The sequence below is a fragment of the Copidosoma floridanum genome, unplaced genomic scaffold (genome assembly GCF_036245765.1).
Source record: "Copidosoma floridanum isolate Cflo_tuat_1 unplaced genomic scaffold, Cflo_Japanese_pri ptg000014l, whole genome shotgun sequence".
NCBI classification, from domain to species: Eukaryota; Metazoa; Arthropoda; class Insecta; order Hymenoptera; family Encyrtidae; genus Copidosoma; species Copidosoma floridanum.
The window spans coordinates 6,302,081-6,322,797 of record NW_028321891.1 but is presented as its reverse complement, the minus strand read 5'-3'; the positions used below and the strand labels follow the sequence as shown (position 1 = coordinate 6,322,797).

Below are 20,717 nucleotides of genomic sequence, written 5' to 3'. Positions count from 1 at the left end.
ATATACACATGCGGCAAAAGCAGGTGTCCGAAGCCGATCGCTCGAGCGTGACGTCGAAACGTTGCCACCATGTTATAATGCTGCAGATGCCGCAGTGCCTTCGTTCATTCTCCCTTTTTTGTGTGTATATACTTATTCTTGCGCCACGTTTTTGTAATGCCGCTCCGTCCACTGGGGCAGATATTTTTCTAGATTTTTTTGTACGGATGACACAGTTTATCGTTACAATTAAAGACCAATGATGTAATGTTGTTTCTTCCAATTGTAAACTGTGCCATACGTATATATAGTATAAGAGCCGGCGTCAATCGACAGCGATGATGATTGTTCCTCGCGGTGTCTGCAAAGATCGGCGCACCGAACGAGATTTCCCACCGAACGTACCGATTTCCCGGGCGCTACTTTCGATGCGGGAGAGCGAGGAAAAAAAAGAAGGCCGGGTGTTTTCATTTTAGAAAACCGAGAGTCGGAGGTGCGTTTCGCTCTCGATCGGAGATCTGCCGCCAGACGATCCGTTAGCGCGGACGCCGGGAGAAATTAACTTTTGTCGCCGAACCGATTGACGCGTGGCGCTGTATTGGAAGAGGGAGAGACGACTCCCCCCCCCCCCCGAGTATCGGCTCGCTCGGCGACAAATTAGCCCTCATTCGTCGAGGAGACGACACATCCGAGAACTCATCCGTACAAAGAGGCATCCCATCGACGCTGGTGCTTGAGGATGATGGACGAGCCAGTGATGCCGATGACTTACAACCTCTATAGTATCGGCTTCCCAACCGCGCTCCAGTACCAGAGTATGTACCTATATGCAGATGGACGCTCATCATCATCCATCGCATGTACAGGAAAGTTTTATCGTTGATAATGGCGATGGGGGAAAACCTCGTTATGAGAGCTGTCGGCGCTGGGGTATTAGAAATTTCGCCGATACACGTAACGCGCGTTGATTGATACGCTCGATACAATGGCGAAGGGGGGGGGGTCAGAGCCGGGTGATTTAATTTGATTTGGCGAGCCGACGAGTATATACATATATATATAGAGTCACGTTTCGGCTCGGGCATTTTTGCCGAGCCGATTGATTGGGGTTGTTCTCGAAAACCCGGGGTCCGCTGAAGCGGTGAAAAACTCCGAGCTCTAATTGACGAATAAAGGTATATATGTATACATTTACGGGCTTCTTTTTATACTTTAATTAATTTACCGGGATTTTCCCTTACCCTTTGGAGGAGTAATTAATCACGAGTTCGCAAAACAAAAACAAAAAAAATATCGTTCCATATTTCACGTAGCGCCGATGTACCTATAAACAAGTTGCTTTTTTTTATTTTATTTTTATTTTATTTTATTTTTTTATTATAGACTGGTTGTGTGGCTAACTCGATTAAAAGCTATCGGATTACGTCGGTGGAAGCTCTACAAGCTCTGTGGCGCGCGGACGAGAGCCCGATATCGTGCTTTCGACGGGGGAGGCTAACTTTAGAAAACTTTTCCGCGAGACTTGTGCCGCGTTGCAAGCTCCGCTTGTCGAAGCGAGCTTTTTTAATGGTTTCCAGCTCTCTCTATCTGGAGCTTTTGTGTGTGCGGGTGCAGCTGGGAATAGCTGGTTTCCTCGGTAACATTCCCGAGAACAGTGCCGGCTAATTGAAGTCGGAGGCAGTAGGTATATTATACCATCATCGTCGTATTTTTGCAAAATTCTCGTTACGCTGTGCCATATTTCGACGTGTTTTTGCAGGTTCGCGCATCGCTGCTCTTAAAAGCCTTGAAAACGTCGAGGGGCGTAATGCATGAAATCAACTAACGGAAAAATCTTTTCCCATCTCTCATTATTTTTCCTCGAAGGCACGCTAATGCATACCTACGCGCGCCTGGTAACGTACAGCCGAGACGAAGGAGGGGAAGAAAAACATTTTAATACGCACGACACTCGATCGTTTGTTTTTTTTTTTTTTTTTTTTTTTTACGTAACGAATTAAAATGCTTTTTTTCCAATTAAATAACTCGTAACCGTGAGAAATCGGAGACGAGGGGAACGAAAGGAAAACTAATATCCGTGGAACTTTTGATTTCGTTGCACAGGGAGTAACAAAAAATACACCCAGCGCCGGGGGACTCTTAACAAAGTATCGGAAAATGTAATGCGCTATTGCGCAGGGTATGTCCGACCGGGAGTACGACGAGGGTCAAGGTTTTCTAGACCGTAAACGACCCAAAGTTACGAAACTTTGCTCTACGGTGTACTCAACGACGAGAAAAACGAGAAAAAAGAAAATAAAAAATTCCGAGGTGAGAGGATGGGCGCACAGGACCAACGACCTCGTAAAAACCATCGGAAGGCGAGGAAGAGGAGCAGCTGGTGCGAAATAACGAAACCGTTTCACGGACAATGGGGGGAAGACACAACAGCACATCGGCCCCGCCCGGCTCCACTACTCACGTTTCCCAATCGGCCGAGCAAAACGGAGAGTCTCTCCTACACCTTATCTCCCTGTATCGCTCTTTCCCCGGTTTTTTTCGCGCCATCCTTTCGGTTTCGAACGCCACTGTCGCTGCGTCCAACATCATCCGCCGCTGAACGATCGATCCGTGGAAACTTTTACCCAAAATCTTTCGTCTGCGAGGATGCAAACGCCATAACCAGCCAACTCGTGCATTGTACACCCGAGGAGGAACGGCGGTGCAGTGAAACGCTCGATTTGCATTATATTATTCTCGCTCGAGATTACATTCGAATGACTCGTACTTTCTTTCCAACGCTTCGGAATTTTTATTTCCAAACCCAACGACGGAGTCAACGTTTTGTCCTAGATACGCGCCGCTCGCGTGTATACAACTCGCGCTCCGTGGTATTAATAAAACTTAAAAATAAACGTTATTTTTCCTCGCGACACCCTATAACCATTCGGAAGAGTGGAAAAAAAAAAAAAGAAACAAATAGACGATCGCTTTCGTGGATGGGTATAAGCTGTGGGGGAGCCGTCGTTACCTCTTGACGTGAAACTTATTGCTGCCGAAAACCATCGTGTTGAAGTTGGCCAAGAGATTGTAGCCTCCGAGATTCAACATCGGTGGGCTAATTTTTCCTCTCCTGGACCGATTGTTTTCGCTCCTTTCCGCGCGCCGCCTCACGATGCACTACGGCTTGCCGCTATTGCGCCTCGATAGACAACACATGACAGATCGCTAGGTATTTTTACGTAACGCGTACACCCGCGAGGCCGCAACATCGCCTCCTTTTTTTTTTTTTTTTATTGTTTCACCTCTCCTCGGCTCTGGTGCTGCTACGGGAACTCTATCGCTAGCCTGCACATGTCTCTAACGTCACTCGCGCACAGTTCACGCCCCCTTTGTTTTTTTTTTTATTTTCATCACAAAATAAAAAATAATCAAACTTTTTGCTCGACGCCGGTACGTTTTTTTTGTTTTGTTGGAAAAAAACACGCAAAAGTAAGTTGAATGATAGGAAAAGAAGCCCCGCGTATTATTATACGTGTACGTATATGTACGCGGCAAGCGAGCGAGCGGTGGAGGAGCGACGTTCGGCCGCGAGCGTTCGGATGTTACTGCTCCGGGGCGCTCTTTCTCTCGTTCGCGTTGTTGCGGCGTCGTGCGCCTGTGTACGTGTACGTGCACGTGGGTATATGTATATATACATTTTCTGGAGTACACACACAGGCGGACGGACGAACGAGGGAGAGAGAGAGAGAGACGGTGATGATGTGGTGTGCGCGGGTGGGAGGCATAAAAAAACCTTATAGAAGTGCAATGAGCTCGCTGGCCCTACATGTGGGGAGCTCTAGTCTGTGTATAGGTATATTATACGGGCTCGAGTGGAGGGAAGGGGCACAATGGGCGGTGTTGTACACTGTTCACGCGAGTTTTTATGAGATGGAGAGGTCACGGACTCGCGTCGATCCTAAACCTTTTTTTTATTATTATTATTATTATTATTATTATTATTATTATTACTTCATTAAAAAAACAAAATAGCTGGGGGGTAAAAAATCTTGTATATTTTATTATTATTTTTTAAAATGAAGCGGATGATTGCCTCGACTCGATCGTGATTCACGTGGCAAATAGAGTCATCGAATCGTCAATGTGATAATATAAACAACCTCATAACAATGAAAACTCGTGTGTAGGCATACATTAAGTGAGTGTACTCGAGGAACGAACCGTTGTGAGAAAGAAATCGCGACCTGCATCATCCCACTGGCATCTATCTATGCAAATACTCGTCCCGCTTTGTTCGTTTCCTCCTTTTTTTTTTTTCACAAAGAGACGCAGTTCATTTTCACGTACCAATCAACATGGATGTATCGATCGCCAGTACCTACCCCCTGGCAGCCGTAAAACCGCCACCGAGCAAACGAGCGCAGGGAGAGTCGGTGCAGCGGCAAAGAAAGGACGGAAGGTGCGCGCGTATGAACGAAGGAAAAGGGAGCGAAATGAGGGGCGAGGGGGGGGGGTAGTTATGGGCTGGTTAAACGATGCTGGAAGGAGAGGAGCGCGTGTTTAAAGCGCGAACGGTGGACGAGTCGATTTAGCTAGAAGATTACCGGCTCTCCATTGACACCTAACGTGACATTAAGCGCCCTAATGACATTGTAATTTGCTCGAGACTAGGAAGAAGTGCATCAACCCTTTCCCCCCTCCTGATCTTATTTGCCGTGCAGCGAGGGATGGCTCTCGACACGCGTTGCCCAGATATTATAATTACAAGGCGCGCGCTATCGATTTATTGGAAAATGAACCAGCAGTATGCAGGGAAGCCGATTTTTCTTTTTCCCGGATGATGCTTCTTTTCTGGAACTCCACGTGTACGTATAAAAACTGTCGGGGGGACCGGGAAAATCATCAGAGGGAAGAAGGGCGTACACCGATACCCGATGAAGTGTTCAGTCTAGCGTCAAAGCGACACTGCCACAAGACTGATAAGCATTCCAGTGATGATCGGCGCGACAGGTCGGCGTTGTTGTGTGTGCGTACCTGCATCGTCGGGATCTGTCGTATATTTTTATGGGACAAATGGGAGAAAGAGAAAAAAAACGCAGTTTGATGATGTCCAACCAGTGAGAGTGGATTACCGTGTACAAAAAAAAGTACGACCCCTGTGTATGTAAGGTATGTGTGTTTTTGACAGCTCCGAAGATGTACAAGTACGGAGAGTTGGGGGAAAAATTTTTATCAGCTTGTTTTTTTTTTTCAATTCTGCATTTACGTCAAATCGAATGAGAATATGCATGACTTTGGTGGAAGGATACGAGTGCACTATTATTTTTAGTAACTCTAGCCCAGCAGCTTGATGGACGGTCTCTCTACGAGAAAGTGATAAAATGTATAAAAATTTCAGAAATTCTCTTATACGACCCAAGTAAAACGAAATCGCGAGGAAAGCCTAAAAAAATGTCACTTTTTGCGACACGTCGTTTCAAGATCCCAAAGAGATCTCAATCTTCATCACGTGGGCTTCGTTCCCTTTTCTCCGGGTTACGTGCGCAGCTAAAATACTTACGTGCACTCCAGTTTCACGTAAGCGCGCGCGGTGCATACAAGTACATCTCCCTTGTTTGCCGTCTTTTTTGCGATACGTATTCCGCATGCGTGGCTCGTACACACGGATACACGTAGCGATAGCCCGTAGCGCACCTATAGGTAAAAGATATACTCTCCTTTTTTCTCTCTTTGCACACAGAGCATGACATCTTTGTCACGGAGAGCGCGGATATACGTACTCTCGACTCGATCTGGTGATTTTCTTTTCCTTTATTCGAGCAATATTACTTATGCATCGAATGATACATGAAAAAACTACCGACGCAATAAACAAACTTTAAGTAAAGCCATTCTGTTCGTTTGAAGCGTGAACTCCAAGTAGGTCGATGATTTTTCAGCCACTAAAAACCATGGTAAAACATAAGTATGAGCTCGTTGCCTACCCATCCACGTGGTTATCAATTATCCTATGATACCTAATTAAGTGAGCCGAAAAAAGAAAAAGAAAAGAAAAAAAAAGCCTCATATAGGGTGAATCCATTAGCAAATAACGTTGAAATGAAATTTACATTGAATGTCTCGCGTATGGCTGCGGATAACATCTGACTTGGCCTCGGCAGCAGCGGCAGAAGTGCCGAGACCGAGTACACATCAAGATATATTACAAACGATAAAATTTTCGCCGAAACAAACACACAGACGCGCAGGCAAATCGAGAGCAAGTTGGTACACACACACACACACACACATTATACCTGTAGACGACGCAAACACAGTCCATCGCGAATCGGCGTCGATGTAACCGCGAACGAGCGGTACACTGTACAAGTATAAAAGTAACGCAAAGGAAGGCAAACCGCGATACGTACGGATAAAATGTATAATATAACGTACGAACGAACGAGTTTTCTAAACTCAAGAGAGAGAGAGAGAGATGCCACCCCGCGCTCAAAGAGAAAATCTCGCGCCTTTTGCGGCTCGCTCCTCCCGCCTCGGAAAACCGCGCTGAGCTTTTTCATTTCGCGTATCGCACGTTTATAATGTATGCACGCCGAGCTGCCTGTTTGCGCGTAAAAACCGAGCTGCTGGAAACTAGAGGAAAAGTGACACATTTCGCCTGATATGCTTTTCTAATGGCTGCTCGCTTGCGGCGACTACTTGTACTCTTTAAAAGTACGCTCTTGATGGGGATTTTTCGCGCAAAGGTTGTTTCGACAACCCAAAGCGGTATAGGGTTGTAGGGGTAGGCACATTGTATTTTTTCACGCGGATGTACCATTTTTGCTGAACCGATAATAAGTATCTACTTGGAGATTTGTATTTTTGTTGTTACCCGATCGATTGGCTATCACCCGCATTTGCGTGCCTTTTGAAAAGAACAAAAAAAAAAAAAAAAAAAAAAAAAAAATGGGGGATAAGACCCGCAGATTAATCGTCACGCGATACGTGTTACAATTCGATCTTGTGCTACATTTCAAGTGTACCGTGCAGGATCAGTCATTGATAGATCGACTAAATACGAATCTTATACGGATGATGATGAAGCATTGCGCAATGGAGGAATTCTGCCTCTGACGTGTTATGTATATATACAAATATATATACAGTTCGTATAGACGTGAGACATAATTATGATGATACAAATATGCTCACACTTGCGGACGATGACGCGTTACATGAAAGTTGACAAACGGGTATAACAGTAGCGTCTATCCTTCACCCACATGAAGCGGGCGGCTCGGCAGACAAAAGACCGAAAAGTCAAGTTTTCAGAGATAAAAAGAAAGAGAGACGTGACAGTGACATTATGCACACACGCTTGTGGTCGAAAAGAAGAAGAAAAAAGTCAACCCAAGAGAGAGAGAGAGAGAGAGAGAGAGAGAGAGAGAGAGAGAGAGAAAAGAGCGGAGTAACTTGGTTCGCTCACGTCACCGGACACGAGTTTAAGGACCGTCTCGCCCGCTACGGTACCTTTATCGGCCTCCTCCTCCTCGCTTCCACCGTGTCTCTTCTCTTTTGTGGTCGCGAGGCCGGTAAATTGTATACGGCGTTATTATCTCCCTCTTCTCTTCTTTCTGCGTCTCTCTTTTTTTTTTCCTCTCCTCCCCTTTCCTATAGCGAGCTGCATTACCGTTACCACCATGCACGGGACAGTAGAGGGAACCAGCGGGAGCTTCGAAAATTATATTTAGAGAGTATAAGTCTGTATACGTGTTATATATACGTAGGTGGGCATATCGCTGTAGTTCCGCTGTTTTTGGGTAACCTTGCGAGTGCCTCTATTTTTCTCCTGACCTCCCCCCCCCCAATCTTCCGGATCCTTCGTGCGAGTCCGGTTTGTGTCATCATTACAATATACGCTCTTTATTTGGCATCGTTGCGTCGTACACGCGTGTGTCCTTAAACACTTTTTTTTTCGAGCTTATATCGCGGGTTTTTCCGATTTCTAGCTGTACTTTGCGTAGAGGCGAATAAAAAAATACGACGCCGCGGCTCGTCGTTGTAAAACCGTCCAAGAGTGAAATTTCGGAAAACGCGTCGAGAAACACGCACGAGAGAGGCGATTTATTCAAAGTGGCTTCTTTCACCGCTAATGTGCTCGCGTGGTTTCGACCGAGTCGGGGAACGTCCTTGAAAGCAGATTTTCCTCAAAATGGGATATGTAAGACGCAATTTCAGACCAAACCTTTTTTTTTTTTTTTTTTTTTTTTTTTTTTTTTTTCCCCACTTGCGTGTAAATACAAAATGTTTATGCGCTCGTACGCCGTACTTATTTAGAGCGCGAGGAAATTCTAGCTCCGATCCTCGGATCTACTTTGGATTTTTTTTGCATTAAAAAACATTTTTTGGTCGACCGCAACGATGACGAGTGCATAAAGTACTCGTTTTTTTGTTTAAAACGCTCGTATCCCGCCGGTAGCTACTGGTTATGATAATTACTGTGGACACTTGGCAAACAGTCGAAAATACTTCTTTGCTCGCGTCATGTGTGCCGAATAATAACACTCCGATTTCTGTACATCGGGCGTGTTTCTTGAAAAAACATCGTCACTCGAAATTCCAGAAGCTTAACAAAAAAAAAAAAAAAAAATTTCGTTCGACTTTTTCCAAGTTGTTATCGTGATTCGTCTCGTATAAGCTGTGTCAATACGAAGCCGCGCCGCCTGTCAACTAAAACTCCGCGATAAAATACTTTACCCAAGATTTACAAGGTTGTAAGAAAATAAAAAAAAAATAAAAAAATTTACGGTTCTTTCGTCGGTTTCCAAACATGTCTTTCACCTATCCCTTGTCAAATTCAATCGAAGCTCCAAAAACCCCGCGATCTTTGACCGCGTCACTTTTCAATGCTATCGCGAAAATCTTTTCCCCGTTTATTTTTGACGCTACGTGTCCAAGGGGGCTTAGACAGCCAACTCATCGTGCAATTAAAGGTGCACTCGAAAATCCAGTCTATCGCGCTGCTCATCTCACCAAAGCCCGAGCCACTCCTCAAAAGCCAAGCTGTCGTAAATAAACACAAGATAAAAACAAAAAAACAGCCGAGTCGCCAGCCCGAAATCTTTGTCCGGGGCAGAGAGCGAAAAATCGAAAATCCGGCTCTTTGATGTTTCGCGTTGCGAAATCCCCTCCCGCCCTTCCGTGCGAAAAAATTGACCGTATGTACGGCAAACCTAGGTACTGCGTGTGCACCGACAAAGAGAGAGAGAGAGAGAGAGAGGGACAAAAAAGATAAGCATCGCAAGGGGCAATTTCACATTTTCCTTCTTCCGCTCCGGCGGACAACAAAGTACGTGTACACCTATACAATGCAAGTACGTGCTGCTGCACCTCACTTCTCTCTATACTGTATGTACGTGACGGTGACTGGGTTGCTACACGTACATGTACGTGGGTGCACGTAAAAATAGCATTATATTCACCCCACGCTCGCGGTAGGACGTTTTTTTTACGATTTTCAGGATTATTCAATCGAGCTTTTTACGAGTTGTCGTTATTTCGGAAGTCCCTCCAACTCCAATGTGGAACACTTTCGGGACGGAGAATAAATGAATTTTTATTCCAGTCAAATCTGCAGAGTATACGTGTTGGGATAAACGCCAATGCGACATACCTTCCACAGTCATTTTTTACCGAATGAAAACTCGATACAGCCGGTGCACGAGTCGACGGATTCTTTTTTTTTTATATTTCTCGTGCTTTCCAGTATAATAACGAAACTTTATAAGCCAAGCTCGTAAAGCTTTATCACACAACCCACCACTTGTAAATACGTAGCCTCCAATAACTATATCCGCTGCTTGCTGCTCTCCAATCCTTGAGACATTACCCTATACGCGTCTAATACCAACCATCCGAGCTTTTTTAGCGGATTCTTCGTCGACGTACATATGTGTCCAAATCCGAGCTCGTAAAGAGCAATCAAGCCTCTGACGTCTATATGCACAGTAGGTGTATATATAAACAGGGCGAGTCGTGCGTCGTGGTTATCGTCGAGGTTGCGGTTGCGTCCCGTCCGTCCAAGTGCTCTACAAACGAGTTTTTCGCGGCATACGAAGAAGAAAAGGCAGATAAGTATATAAATATATACCCGCATAAAGAGACAAGCCGACGGAAGATGAGACGTGTATACACTGCCCTCCTCGAGGAGAGGAAACACAAGAAGCCAGTCAGCGCTCGGTTTCTCTCTCGCGAAATTATTCTTTATCGCGTTAGACGAGAGTACATGCAGTTATATTGTGTATACAAGCAACGAAGAAGAAAACGCGTCCTCGGCACATTACGGTTTGCCTTGGCTCTTGCGTTGTTCCTTTTCTTCCGCCGCCGCGGAGCATGTCCGAGGACGTTTGCTCCTCGGACGCACACTGTGTAATTCTATAACCCTGTACATCCGCGTGACAAGTGCACATTACATACATGTAGATACATGCAGGAGGGGGGGGGGTGATCTACTTACTGCTCTTAAGGATCGCAAATGGTATGGGAAGAGCGTCCGGAAACGCGAGGTCATCGGAGCTAAAGGTCGATCGCGATGCATCTCCATTGGGCACTATGTATATGCAGTTATCAAGATGTCCAGCGGAGCGGAAGGACGAGAACGTGCAGAGGTACACGGAGGAAACGAGAGAAACTGGAGCGACGATTTTCACGGGTATAGGTACGTATATGTACATAACAGACAACTTAACGCTCGACGACGTTGCTCGGGTCCTTGTACTTCCGCGCGGGGCAGAGGATGTTGCGGATGGTGTACCGTTACACCAGGGAGGAGGGGAGGCGAAATTACTGTGACTCTTCCTTTGGGAAGGTCACGCGAGGAGTACACAAGCTACAGAGCAAAGAGAGAGAGAGAGAGAGCAGGCAAGCTTATCGAGCCGAGACCAAGTGGGTGTATAGGTGGTACGTGTTTTTTTCTATCTACACGTGTATACAATATGTTACGTATATCTGAGCGCCGAAAGACTAATCGGCACGATGATGGGGTTCACTTTTTTTCGTTGAGCTCGATTTGATCGATCGGCGCGCGAGTTCTCGCCGCCGATGAAATAATAATATTAATAGTATCCATAGGAGAGATCTCTATATTACTATTATTGTTATTATTACCTATAAGTGTATAGGGGTATTGGAGATCTGATTGATTTCCGTCTGCCGCTCACTTACTTTTTCGATCTGACCCGCTACCGATGGTGATGATGATGGAAAGGTTGTAAAAAAGACCGACCATGGCGATGATAGGAGCACGCGTCCGAGGAGACGTTCAACCGGTCGCGCTGTACATGTATAATGTATAAATAGTGTATGCGTGTTATTCTACGAGCCTTTATTGGGTGTATGGGTGCTTGGATTAAGAGCAGAGAGAGAGAGAGAGAGAGGGCGGCCAACTCCCGCCCAATCAGAGCACGGAGGAAACAAAAGAAAAGGTGAAAAGAAATTTATCGACCCGTGGAGATCGGCAGCCCGGAGACCTGAGCGCACCTTCTTCTTGTGTTTATTATATATATGCGTAGCATCCTGTCTATATACATGTATTGTATAGACCTCTTCTTCTTCTCCCTCCATCTATATACCTATACGCGAGCGATGCAAAAACCAGTCGAACCTTGCAATTATTATACATGGCTCTCCTCCTCTCCATACATATACCGCTCCTCTTTCTCTCTAAGTGATTTCTTTCTTCTTTTTTTTCTCTCTCTCTCTTGTTTCAAGTTAGCCAAACTGGTGGGGTCTTTTAAGTGACGGCGCTCTGCGCTTTTTTTATTTGTTTTTTTTTTTTTTTTTTTTTTCTTTTTTCACCCCGATCGACCGCTTCCTCCAGTGCTGATTTTATGTCTTCCTTAGTGACGAGCGAGTCTCTCTTTCTGTCGTTCTCGCGTTGACTCTTTGCTCTCAGCCAATTTCTTTTTAAACCTTTACGCGTCTCGCCAACTCGTCGAAGCGACCGGACGAAAAAATCGGTATCTCTCGGTGAAGCGTAGGTTACGTATACCGATTGTCTCGTAATGGGCCAAGCCTATAATCTGTCTCGGTTCGCAAGTGTATTGGTACAAGTGTCCATTGGCAATTGCTTTGAAAAACAATAGCTCTGAAAAAAACTGAACTGCTCCTCGCGAGCGATGATTGATGAAAATTATAACGCGGCTCTAAATCGTTACTCTGAAACTATACATATTTCTTTTATTAGAGCTGTATAATTATACATCCCCGCATGTGAAAAAAAAAAGATCATCTCGCGCGTGAGTATCGAAGGTTACAGTCGTATACTCGTATAGAGTACACACAATTGCCATCTCTCGTAATTTATAGAGAAAAAAAAAGTGGCTCTCCATACCTCCCTCCTACTTTGGTGTCACCTCGATGTACAATAATATGCAAGTACACAGGAAAGGAGAACGTGCGACCCATACCCGTGCTAACGCGAGTGCAACAAACACAGAGTTGCTCCGTACATGTATACAAACAAACATACATTTTTTTACCTAACGCGATAGCCGCGCCAAGAGAGAAGAAGAGCGCGATTTCGAGACCAAGGCATAATATATACATGCCCGCGATCTCTCCGAGATCCATGCGTGTGTGTGTGTGTGTATGCATAATTCATCCTTCGGCATTACAACTATTCATTCGTTATGTGTGCAACCGGATGAGAATTGCTCCTCCTAACACGTTTGGATGATGATGATGATGATGATGATGATAGGCTCGCGCGCGCGAGTGTGTTGCTTTTACCTCGTTGCGTTGAGTAGTTTGTGAACGATTTTATGGATTACGAGGTCGGACGAGTGGTTTTTCGTACACGATTTGATGCTCTAAGCAGTAGTGTCGGTCCGTAGTTACTGTTTGGGTATAACTTTTTTTTTTTTTTTTTTTTTCCTTCGATCGGCATTATTGGCCATCCAAATCGGACTCTGGCATCGGAGATAAATGCGCGATGAGTTTTATATCTGATGAATGGCACCGTACCGGATCCCGTGATGATTGATGCCGGGGGTATATACATAATATAATCTCTCGCGCGGGTAACGTCAAAAATGAATTTTCAATTTAGCAGCAAAGGTCCCACGGTGAGAAATAATTTTTCACGATTCTTCGTACATGTGTGTTTATAAGCACCTGTCAAAAAAGACCGAGCGATCATCGAGCGAGGAAGAAGAAGAAAAAAAAGGCGCGGTCCGATTGAAGCGTGAAAAACGAAAGGAGAAGCTGCGAGCGAGATCGATATCGTTGGCTCGCACGCCAACGCATCACCCGAGGAATCCAGGCCATCTCGGCGCGTGCGATTGTTTAATTTCACTCCACACCGCTTAGAGGCGCGTGTTTGTGCTCCCGAAGTAAGTATAGGGAAATGAAAAAAAAAAAGTATATGTAATTGGCGTTTGTGAGATTTTCCATTCGACAGACAGATTACGGAAACCAAAGGAGAGACGTGATATATCGTGTGTATATGGTTATGCGTTATCGACCGCGATAGGTGGTATACATCTCACGAGGATGTATACTTTCTCCTTGCGACGGACAATCTCACACTTTTGTGCTTCCTTTTTTTCGGCCAATGACGATACTTTCTAATACCATTGTCGAAAATAAAAGCCACCCGCGCCTCGTTGGTAAAATCCACTCGAAAAACCATAAGCCTCGACTCTGCGTGTTATCAAGTACAGTTCCACGTACAAGCCACTCGTAAGCGTCGGTTCGAAAATAAACATGCCACTCACCCCTGATGGACAACAGCGGCCGAGTGGAGCGGGGCAGGCCTGGGCGGCGGGGACAGCTTTTTCCTCGGGGCGAGCGGTGGCGGGGAGTCCTCGAGGACCGGCGCCTCCGCGTACTTGGGCGGCAGAGCCAAGTAGTTGCGCTGCTGGTGATACTTGCTGGCAAAGAGGCCGCCCCTCGCGGAGCTCTTGGTCCCGAGCTGAGCCGACGCGACCCCGTTGGGAACTTGCGGCCGGGGCTTCTGCCGGCTCGAACAATCCAGCGTCCAAGCCGGCTGCTGGGACTTGGCCCCCTCCGGCCCGAACGAGTCCTGCCTCTTGATCTTTGGTTCTGCCTGTACGATCTGCAACACACGTCACCCGTTTCCGTCAACCGTTAGCGTGTGCACACGATGGGCGCTTCAATGAGCTACCATACGAGGTACTCACGTCGCGAGGGGAGCTGCCGTTGGAGGTGACGGGCACCTGGGGCGCCGGCCTCTGGTTCCCGGAGTCGTTGTACTTTTGGGCCACGAGGTCGGGCAGCCGCTCGTCCGAGGATCTCCGCATCGCGGCTATCTTCTCGTTCATGAGGATCTTCCGGGCCGATGAGTAGCGCCCGCTGGACCGGTTGCTCGACCCGAAGCCGTTCTCCATCGGCTCGACGGTGGCTTTGGTCGGACTACTCAGCGGGGGCGCCTCCACCGGCACCTTCTTGCGCGAGGACCGCCTCGAGCTGGAGTTTCTCTCCTGAAAGAAAAGGGAGCCCATTTTTAATCATCTTCTCTATCCCATTGGGTGAAAATTGAGTTAATGGGGTCGTATCTTACCTTGATCGGTTCATCGTGGTGCGGGTTCTCGGGCGACGGGAGCCTCGATTCCGTGGAACAGACTTGGGACAGCTCCGGCGGGGGTGGTGGCAGCGGGTCGTCAAAGCATTGCACCTCGACGTCCGTGACGTTGGGTGGGGACGGTGGCGGTAGATCCGGACTCGGTAGTCTGTCGCTGTAGGCGTGCCTAACGAAACGACGGGCACAACCCATTTGTACTTGTTTCCATTTCGGTCATGAGGGATGTATGTACATTGGCGGTGTACTCACCTCAGATGGGGCTTTTTGGGCGGTCGCTCGGGCACCCAGTCGTCGATCGATATGGCCGGGCCGATGATCACGGGGCCCAGTAGGTCCGTCGAGAGGCTGCCGCAGCTATTGCTGTGCTGATGTCTGGGCGTGAGGGATGTGTCCGAGGTGGGTCCAGAAGGGCTGGTTGGGCTGCCGGTTGGTGGTGACTTGGTCGTCCCGGTGTTCTTCTCGCGCCAGACCCCGCTCGCGTAGTCCGAGGCGCTCGAGGCTCTCCTCGAAGACGCGGGCCTGGGTCTGGGTGGCGGCTGGGGTGGAGGGCTGTGGCGCTGGCCCTGCTGCTGGATCAGGTGGGGCTCCGAACGCCAGGAGGCCTGGTGGTGGCGCTCGTAGAACGAGAGCAGGGCCTTCTTTTGGATAGCCTTGAGCGTGGGGTCGGAGACCCGGTGGCGCTTCTCCGGGTCGAGGTACGTGTAGCGCATCTGGTACTGCTGTTGCTGCTTCTCCAGCTCGCTTATGCGCTCGGCCACCGTCGGCTGGACCGTCCCCGATGCCGGTGATCTAGAATTACGAGTGTTCGTAATGTTCGAGATTCCGCACAGCTTATCTTTGTTCAAAAGTGGATGTTTTGAAAACGCGGAAACTATATAAATGATACGAAATAAAAGCGTGGATGTATATGTATTCGTCGAAAGTTAACGCGATTCCGCGCCTCTTGCAATCGAGGAGTTTATATCGCATCAGCCAGGCCATCTATAAAACATGCTTGTTCGCTGATAAGCTCTGTTACAAGTATAAGATACGACAATCCTCGATAAGCTTATTCTATACTCTCGCGTGATAACCGAGAAAGTGAATTCCATCACAGTTCCCGGGACACCAAAGATGTTAATTCCACTCGTCAAGTACCTCGGGACGGAATGGCTGTTCTCATCCAGCTTGGTGGTGCTCACGGGATAGAGCTTCCTCTGGCTGCGCTCCCTGTCCAGATACAGGACGCTCTCCGAGTGGTGCCTCTGCGGTGTCTGAACCCTGGCACTGTGGGCTATCAGTTGCTTGCTGGTCGGTGCCCCGGGTGAACTGCCGTTGGTCGTCTGGCTGACGTCGGACATGGAGCTGTGGATCGAGTTCTCCCAGTCGTTGGCCTGCACCGTCTGATCGACGATGAGGCTCGACCTGTCGGCCACCGAGTGGTAGCTCTTGGACAACGAGTGGTTGCCCTGTTGCTGCTGGTCCCAGGGCGCCGATTTCTCGTCGTCGGCGGCGACGTTGGCCAGCTCCTTGTTCCGGTCGTTCATCGAAACCTGCCAGCTGTCCCTGCTCAGTCTGTTGTTGCTCTTGGTGTGGCTGTGATGGTGGTGATCGTCGATCATAGAGTCCGCCGCGTGCCACTTGTCGTTCTCGTCGACGCCGGACTTGATGCCACTGCCATTGTTGGCCATGATCTGGGGACACGCGCCCCCGTTGATGCTGCTTATGTCGGACATCGAGCCGTGATGCCAGCGATCCTGAGTCATGCCCGACGACCTCGAGGCTGGCATGCCGCTCGACACGCTCACGTCGGACATGGAGCCATGCCACTTGAGGGTCTCGCTGCTCGAGGCGCTCCCACTCGAGGTCGTCACTACGCTGTCGCGGCCCTCCCGCGAGGAGCCATCCTCCCACGAGGTCAACGGCCTCTGGGCCACGGCCTCGCTGTCCCTTCGCAATCTGTTGGATGAAAATTACCATTAAGTAAATAAAAAAACAAAGTGATGATGATGTATCATTAAATTGTTTTTTTCTCACCTGTCCAAAAATGGGGTGGTGGTCGTCGAATCCACGCTAGAAACGTAGCTGTGGTAACCCTCCGACTGGGCGTAACTTGCCTGCTGGGAGTGCTGGACCGTCGTGTACTCCTCCAGTCCAGTTTGCGTCAGATCGTTCTCGCCATACAGTTCGACCTGCAAAATATACACACCAAAACACATTACACACTCGTTTCCTCATCTTCATTTTTTTTATTCCATCAAACTCTTTTTTTTTTTCTCCAAACGAGCGAGTTGTAATGTTTTTTAATTATCTTTTCAGGTTCAACAAATAACTTATCATCACCGGCCGATGTGCATATGTACACTCATGTACGCAGCTACATCTTCTAGGGTGAGTTATGTTTTTTTCTATTGTACTATACTTTTTGTGCCCATCTTGGGTATGTTTTTTCACCTCGCGCCCTTGACCACAAAATAAACGCGCAAAATTCGACACGATTACACACATATACGTATGTTGATCCCCACCTGATGGGAGACTTGCGGATCCTGGTAACTCCTTACGTAAGCCTCGAGATCCGCGGGACTGAGGGTCTTGGCCTGGAGGGATTCCCGCTCGGGCGGCGACGGCACGACGTACTCGGCGTCGCCCAGCGCCTTGCCCTCGCGGTCCACGCTTGGCCACAGCCGCGTTGGCTGCTGCTCCTTCTCGCTGATGCTGCTGCTACGGCCCCGCGACTCGAACGCCTCGGCCGGTATCTTCTCGCACCGCTCCATGACCGTTTTCAGCTGTTACGAGAAACGGGACGGTAATTAATTTGCCCCGTCCGGCAGTAGCGATGGGAAAAAATGGCCCCAGAATAAACCAACCTGTTGCGTGAAGGTAGCGTTAGGCCTCTTGTTGTGGGGTCTCGTGTACTGGGCGGGCTTCTCCTTGGGGTAGTTCGTGTGGTCGGTCCAGGACTTGGATCGGTGGGAGCCGCCCGCCTGGGCTACCGCCGAGCCCTCGTCGTCCTCGTTACCACCGTTCGCGTAACGGCACTCGGGAGCCGTGGGCCAGGATGGGTACTTCTCGTGTCCGGGTCCGTAACAGACCGCCTTGAGGCTCGAGGCGTCCCGCACCGGTGGCGTGGGCGGCGGCGAGGCCGCGTCCCTCTCGCTGAGCGCCAGACTGAAGCTTTCGAAACCCAGGCTCTCGCTGTACCTGCATTATGAATATTATCATTGTTATTATTATTCTTTCTGTTGCAAAGGTTACGATCGACATTTTGCAAAAAAATAGAGCTACTTTTGTTTCATTGATTGATTATAAAATTAAAGTTATACACCATAGCTTCTGTCAATTGAAATGGCCCTTGACCCCGTTAGTTTTTAATGTGATGCTCATTTTTAACTATTGTTCGAAAAGTGCGAGATGCCACGTGTAAAAACCAAAATTGATCATGAATAACCAGTGAAGCGTATACTTGAAAGGCTTCGCTTACCCACTGTCATTCTTGTACCCCGAAGCTTTCTTCTTGCAGTATCCCTGTTCGCCGTAGGCGTCGATGACGACGCTCGTCGGGGTAATAATAGTCTCCGGGGCAGCGACAATCTGCGTCTTGTCGGGTCGCTCGGGCGATGCCCTGCTGTTGCTGCCGTTGCTGCTAGTGCTACTGCTGCTACTGCTGCTGCTGCTGATGTAATTGAGGTGATGGCCGCGGTGGTGGTACAGCTTTGCCGGGCAGTCATCCTGCCCTGGGGCTGTGCGATAACCTGGCGGCGACGGCTGCAGTTCCGTCGTCATCTTGCGACCGACCTCCCCGCCATCCGGGAAACACCTGTAAGCCAAAGAGCAGTTTTAGCACGCTACAAAGCCATACATACTACAATTTTTTTTTTTTTTTTTTTTTTTTTTCATTTCGGACGTAAACGCTCGTACATGTGGGTCAACTGTTTGTGGGAGCGCGCGAGTTTTATTGAATTTATGCGCGTACCGGACGATCCTGGCTCGGATAGAAAGAGAGAAAGAGAGACTAACGAGTTTGTTGTTGGCCACGTTGTTGTAGTCGTCGTCGAGGTCCTCTATTATGATTTTGAGACGCGAGAAAAGTGGCTTGTTCGACAAGTCGTGTGGGTTTTCCTGAGAGAACGTCGGTGGGGGACTCGTATAGAGTGGTACGAAATAAACACTCCTTCTCAACTGCACGTTGACCAATGTGTCTGTCTGTGTACGCACACATGTGTATGTACAGTGCATCTCGTGATCTACATAGACGAGCAATGGTAATCAAAAAAATACCATCTTGTCGATTATTGATTAAAATTTGGAGAGGAAAGAAAAACACTCCAAATGGTCCAAAAAACGTAAGCACCTCCAGTACCACCTCAAACGTAACATATATTATACCCTCTGATACTTGGACGAGCCGTCGTAGCAAATCACCCGAGCTGCGAGAAAAAAAAAAAAAAAAAAAAAGAGTCCTGGATGCTCTTGAGGCACGACAACTCACACTCGTCGACCGATTTACGAACGACACAACCGCGAGCGCGAGGAGGAAAATAAAAATAAAAATAATCGGAGAAGAGGAGGAGCGCAAGAGGAAGCAAAGGTGGCCCGAGCGATGACGACGGCGACGAGGAGGACCGGGCCCATTACGTCGGTTCCGTTTTCGTACGGTAAATCGGTTATTCGTAAAGGGGCCAGCAGCAGCAATTCACCAAGTGAGTATACATAGGTGTACCCGTGTGTAAGTTTTAAGTAAGCGCGCGCGAGGTAACAAGGACGAATTCGCTCGCACGCCTTTACCCACTTGTGTGCACGTACATATTATATATGTACCTACATGTACTAGCTCTCGGAGTAATCATACATGGAGTACATGTATACAGCGAGCTGTTGTGGCTCCTTTTTTTCTTCTTTCCTCTTTCGGCATAGCCCGGGAAAACAACATCATCCTTAAACAGGCTGGTTCTCTAAATCGTTTCGCGGTCGTGTGTTCCGGCTGCATTTTATTTCGTAAAATTTACCCAAATGGCCCAGCCACACTCGACGAACTCTCTCTAATCTCCGCTTCTGGAGAGTGTCAAAAATACGGATTAATGGGGAAATCATGCAAACGAGGCTGGCGTCTCTGTGGGCCGGTTCTGACCTTCATTCGCGCTCTCATCCCGAACTAATGTTTCTCCCTCTCGTGATGTATGCATAAATCCGCTCGAGTCGACCGGATCCGGGAACACTTTCTTGCCCACAAATTCACGTCGGATGGAAAACTATCCCCCCACACACAAGACACGCAAGCTCGCTCGCCATCCTCCGCGAAATAAATCCCAAAGCTCCCGCACATAAGTGTATACACGTAGACTCTTGGTATAACCCTGATGCGCCTGTATTTACCGTGGGGGAGAAAAAAAAGGCGAGCAGCGGACAGGACTGCGAAATTCCGCTTTCCCGATCTCGGATGCGCGCGATCTACGCGGAAACAGCGCATATGGAGGCAACGAGGAGATAGAAAAAAAAAAAAAGTACCTACGCAACAGTCCCGCGTCGCCTTGGGATTCGGTGCGCCGTTCCCCCTACCGCGGTGGGTGGATGACCCTTAATCGCGCCATCTCTCCTTTGCGCGTCTGCGAGAGAGACCAAAGAGCGTTTACCTCCCGCGCCTGTTGCTGAGTGTGTACCTACGCGTATATACATACGCCCGCTCGTGTGAAGGAGACAAATTGCAAATGTGCCTTATACATGTTGGTACCCACACTCGTGTTGACCGTAAAAAAAGTATATATTCTCCTCGCAATGTCGATCGCTCCGATCCAAAATTACCGGTCGTCCTCTTGTCTCTTTGTACGCTGTCACTATGCAATATATGTATAGGTATGAAGAACGGGTGCGATCCGCAAAACCGCAGGACCAAATAGCGGGCGCGATTGCGTCATACCATATACGCGAGGGAAAACAGAAAAGGCCTCAGCTGGGCGACATCGGCCGTGTTATAGCCCCGCGATTTGCGGGCTGGGGAAATAATGGGGCGCATTAGAGCCGGGAGCAGCACCACTTGTCCGCACCATCGGGGATGTAGAGATATGCGTGCAATTCGCAAGGCCGTGCAATTGTGCAACGGTACATGTTATACTGTGCTTATACAGGATGGGTATATGTAAACCCCGAGACGCGCGCGTTGGTATTGTATGTATACAATATTGTGAGGAGACGA

The 20,717-nt window shown here is 48.1% G+C and overlaps 1 protein-coding gene across 1 annotated transcript in view; it reads right to left on the bottom strand.

Annotated features, from left to right (window-relative positions):
• Shrm (shroom) overlaps window positions 1–20,717 on the bottom strand; it is a 104,848-nt gene that overhangs the window by 15,657 nt on the left and 68,474 nt on the right. The window contains exons 2-10 of the mRNA XM_089591873.1: window positions 18,009–18,344; window positions 17,395–17,728; window positions 17,065–17,313; window positions 16,562–16,716; window positions 15,683–16,483; window positions 14,795–15,334; window positions 14,525–14,711; window positions 14,145–14,444; window positions 13,719–14,059 (exon numbers count right to left, since the gene is read on the bottom strand). Of these exons, the coding sequence (XP_089447999.1) occupies window positions 13,719–14,059; window positions 14,145–14,444; window positions 14,525–14,711; window positions 14,795–15,334; window positions 15,683–16,483; window positions 16,562–16,716; window positions 17,065–17,313; window positions 17,395–17,728; window positions 18,009–18,310 (3,209 nt within the window). The 5' untranslated portion in view covers window positions 18,311–18,344. The remainder of the gene's footprint in view (window positions 1–13,718; window positions 14,060–14,144; window positions 14,445–14,524; window positions 14,712–14,794; window positions 15,335–15,682; window positions 16,484–16,561; window positions 16,717–17,064; window positions 17,314–17,394; window positions 17,729–18,008; window positions 18,345–20,717) is intronic.